Source organism: Setaria italica, chromosome VIII, assembly GCF_000263155.2.
Source record: "Setaria italica strain Yugu1 chromosome VIII, Setaria_italica_v2.0, whole genome shotgun sequence".
Lineage (NCBI taxonomy): Eukaryota > Viridiplantae > Streptophyta > Magnoliopsida > Poales > Poaceae > Setaria > Setaria italica.
The window spans coordinates 3,101,365-3,106,093 of NC_028457.1; the positions used below are offsets into that span (position 1 = coordinate 3,101,365).

Consider the following 4,729-nt stretch of genomic DNA (forward strand, 5'->3'; position numbering starts at 1 on the left):
TCGGCACAGCCTCTACAGCTACGCTGCTGCTGCGGCTACAACACACCAGCTATTTATTCAACAACTACTCTAGCCAGTTAGCCGAACTGCAAGCCGCTGTACTGCTATTTTGGCATGCAACCGAATAGCTGGGTTGCACAGGTAGCACAGTTGCAGCAGCAGCCACTCAAATGAGCTGCAGCAAGCATGCTCGCATACTTAGAGGGTGTTTGGTTCTAGGGACTAAAGTTTTTCGTATCACATCGATACTAATTAAGATTTAATTATTAAATATAGGTTAATTATAAACCAATTGCATACTAATTAGGAGTATTAAATATAGGTTAATTATAAAACCAATTGCATAAATGAAGGTTAATTCGCGACATGAATCTATTAAGTCTAATTAGTTCATGATTTGACCATGTGATGCTACGGTAAATATGTGCTAATCATGGATTAATTAAACTTAATAGATTCGTCTCGCGAATTAGTCTTCATTTATACAACTAATTTTGTAATTAGTCTATATTTAATATTTCTAACTAGTATATAAACATACAGGGACTAAAAAAAGTCTGTAACCGAACACCCCCCTTGATCTACTGTAACAGAGAGAAGTTTGAACACGGTCGGTACAACGTGCGACAAAACTAGCGCGCCGGTAAGGAAGTTTCTTGTATCGCCAGCGCAGCGCGCAACGAACGAGCAGGAAAACCGGCCTAGCGGCCTCTTCCAAGTTCCAAGTCGGCCCCACCTAAGTTTAGTGTATGGCATGCCATTGTTTATTTATTTAGCTATTTTATTTACACCTAGGCTGAAGCCCTTTGCCGTGACACCACCTTGCCAAAGAAAAAGAAGCGTAATCACACGACGCATACACGGTACCATGCCTAGAGCTGAGTACAACGTCTACATCACCTTCCCATAGAAAAAGAAGCATAGTCACACGAAAAAAAAGATAGCTGGACTCTGCATCAGTTTATCGATACTCTTTCCTATTATTAAATAGATCATCAAATAATCTAAGAGTAATTAGCAACCATGCACAAACTTTCGCCATCATCATATTTAAAAAAAGAGATGTGCTTAGCAACACCGTTCATGGCATTGCGATTTGAGCATGTACAGGAGGGGCGGAATGGATGACCATGAACACTGAACCACAGCGACTCGATCCAAACATTGCTTGCATCGGATTCAGAAAACACCAAGTTATTTGGATTCACATTCCATCTGCTGATGCAGTGTTGTACACTGCCTGAATCATCTGGCCGACCTGAACACAAGGCCTCCAGCCGCGAACCGTCTTGAGCAAGAATGCATCGATCAGCCTCGCCACAACAGGCATGCTCCAAGAAGGCAGTTCAAGCTCTTCAACCATCTCAGTAGCCACCGAAAGACTTGTGTCCTTCTCCAGATCAAATGCGAACTCAATGTTCTTACACTTACCTGTAAGTAAAAAATGAAATTGAATATGCAGAGACAATACTTATATAAATGAAATTTGTCTTGCCCAAAAATGAAATTTTGATGCTTTGTAACAATTACCATTAGGGACAGGAATTCTTAGTAACAAATTGACAGGGTCCTTGACGCTCATATCTCCTTCCAGCACAAATCCACCCCTCCGAAGCACCAGGCTGAAAGACTCCTTCCCATCACAGACAGTTCCGTTGGGTAACAAAGAGACGAAAATTGGTGTGACATCAAGATCTAGATCCAAATTTTGTGGGAATGCTATCGGTTCTTGTGCTGGATTAGAGGTTTTATCATTGATGATGTCATCTTTTAGGAGAAAAGGACTCTTTAAGAGCTCACTTGCCGGCAATCTGTCTGCAGCTGAAGCCAGACAGCTCTCTATGAAACTTCTTACTTCCACATCTTTGATCTTGGAGAGAGCAACTGGTTTTATACCCTGCAATTGTACAATTGTAGCAGCATTCATATACAACAAAAGGGCTATTTGGTATTTTCTAAGAAAATCTTGAAGCAGGTAGGTTAGGCAGTTTCTAGGTGACAGGTTACTTACTTCAGAAATCTTCTTGTATATTTGAACAAAGCCCTGACATTCACCGTAAGGGCACTCACCGGTCACCATTTCAAGCATACACATCCCAAAAGAGTATATATCCACCAATTCGTTGTAGTTTTCACCAAAGAGTTCTGGTGCCATGAATTCTAAGGTGCCTGTGTTTTAGGTAAACGTATAAACATCAGGTTTTGCATGAGAAAGATGTGGCAGTGTGGCCTGTAGATGAACCGTACCTTGTATACTCTGTGTCTTCCTCTGTTGCATGACCATTGCCAAACCGAAATCCCCAATCTTCACTTTTCCATGGTTCCCATTGATGAAAATGTTGTCGCACTTCAAGTCCCTGTGTATGATTGGTGGCTTCTGATCATGCAGATAGGCTAGGCCTGTCAGTATTTGTTTCGCCCATCGCCTCATTGCTTTCATATCAACTTTCTTGTGCTTTGTACGGTACCTAAACACAACATAACATCGATCTTATAAAGGGATGGGGGAAGCTAGCTACTTCTGTACAGCTGTTCCCCTTTTGAATGGAAGGCCGAAAGAACCAGCTTTGTATCAAATGGCACATTTCATTCAGGATTCTGAATACTGAAACTATCATGAACTTGCTCAAATCTTATATTGGAAAGGAAAAAAAATTGTTTGTACATTGGTAATTAACTGAAACATTCAGCATGTAACGAAAAATAAGCTATGCATAGACGTACTGGCTCAAGTTACCAGAGGTGAAGAGCTCAGTGATTTGAAAGAAAAAAATGCTTGTACATTAGTAATTAGCTGAACATTCAGCATGTAGGGAAAGATAAGCTATGTACAGACGTACTGTCTCAAGTTGCCGGAGGTGAAGAGCTCAGTGATGATGTTGACTGTCCTCTTCTTGCTGTCGACCCACGAGGCGTAGAGCTTGAGGATGTGCTTGTGCTGGAGCGACCGCAGCAGCTGGATCTCCGTCTTGAGGCGCTGCAGCTCCTTCGGGGATCCCATGATCCGGCCGGTTATCTCCACTTTGGCCCACGCCACCTCGATGCCATCAACTGCGTCGAAGCCTTTGTAGCTGCCACCAAATCGATCACGTGATGCAACAAGCCAACAACACAAAACAACTATTCTCCTTTCCCTTCTGAACTAACAAAGCAATGTTTCTTTTTTTCATGAAACTAATGAAGCAAGTATTCGAAGCCTGAATTCTGTGATTGCTCGAGTTTAAGAATGTTCAGTTTGAGTTCAGGAAATTAGTTACTGTGTCATTTGCTACTACTGTATTACTGATGAACAGCTGATAAGGTAGAGACTAGAGAGATACACTGTCTTGAAGGCCCCTGATCCCACGATCTCCTTGTACTGCACAATGCACGCACGAAACCACATCGATCAGGAACAGAAACAATTTTTCAGATGAACTCGCAATGCAGCATATATTCAGGAACAGGGAGGGGAGCTCTCCGCTCGCGGATCAAGAGCCCAACGCAACTTGACGAGACGAAAAAACACCAGTAGCAAACGCTAGGGGCAGCACGGACGGCGGAACACGTACCCGGAGGTAGCGGCCGGTGGGGTCGACCTCGTCGACGTCGGGGTCGTCCTCCTCGTCGGGCGGCTCCGCCTGCCCGCCGCCCGCCGCCTCCGGATCGGGAGCCATCGCGCCGGCGCGCTCCTTCTCTCCTCCTCCTCCGCCGCCGCCTCCTCTCCACCCGCGAGATCGGAATCTGAGCCGGCAATGGATAGCTGAATCGAGCAGCGCGAGACGGCGGCGCGCGAGCGACGAGTCTGAACTCTGAAACGCTTTCCAAGTTCCGCGGGGGCCGTGCCGCGGGTGTTTAGGAGAGGAGTCACGTGAGGCTGCAGGTGGGCCTGGATGCCTGATGGCAATTAGTTACGGACGCGGCAGGCGTCCACGTCGGATGGCGAACCCGATTTCCGGATAACGATTTCACGAAAAAGATATTCAGACTTATGGAATACGTATCAATCTACAGATAAGCATTTCACAAAATATTCAGATTTTATGTAGTACGTATCAATATTCAATTCATGATTTCCTCGAAATACGCTTATAAGGATCCGGGATTCCTTTCATATTCAGATACGGATTTTACAAAAACCGGGGTGGATAAGAGCAAACGATTCAGGAGCAGTGATTATCGGATTTCCCATGTTTCCTTTCATCTAGTTCATCGTTTTTTTTTTTTGAGAAAGGGACCGGATTTCGTTAAATTAGAACCCCTTTCACAACTGAGATCTCAACATAAAATAAAATTACATTGAAGCACGCCACTAGATTTCTATCCTTCATCTTCCTTGCAACCGGCGATGTCCACTGCTTAAGGAAACTCTGGGGCAAACCAGGGGCTAAAGTTTAGTCCTGTCACATCGAACGTTCGGATGCTAATTAATTAGGAAGACTAAACATGAGCTAATTATAAAAATAATTGCAGAACCTTTAGGCTAATTCGCGAGATGAATCTATTAAGCCTAATTAATCCATCATTAGCAAACGGTTACTGTAGCACCACATTGTCAAATCATGGACTAATTAGACTTAATAGATTCGTCTCACGAATTAGCCTCCATCTGTATAATTAGTTTTGTAATTAGACTATATTTAATACTCCTAATTAGTATCTAAACAACCGATTTGACAGGACTACCCTGGAGCCAAACACCCCCCTCCATCACCGTGGAACTGCACCAGATCCGGACTGAAGAACCGAA

General features: G+C 43.8%; 1 protein-coding gene across 1 annotated transcript; it reads right to left on the reverse strand.

Moving 5' to 3' along the window:
* Positions 1 to 1,014: 1,014 nt before the first annotated feature.
* LOC101775905 (probable serine/threonine-protein kinase WNK6) lies at positions 1,015 to 3,784 on the reverse strand. Its single transcript, XM_004978693.3, has 7 exons — positions 3,552 to 3,784; positions 3,321 to 3,358; positions 2,841 to 3,071; positions 2,248 to 2,468; positions 2,012 to 2,169; positions 1,531 to 1,897; positions 1,015 to 1,431 (listed from the first exon to the last, which is right to left on the reverse strand). Exons 1-7 carry the CDS (start codon positions 3,654 to 3,656, stop codon positions 1,205 to 1,207), a joined length of 1,347 nt encoding a protein of 448 aa, XP_004978750.1. The 5' UTR covers positions 3,657 to 3,784; the 3' UTR covers positions 1,015 to 1,204.
* Between the last annotated feature and the right edge of the window lie 945 nt (positions 3,785 to 4,729).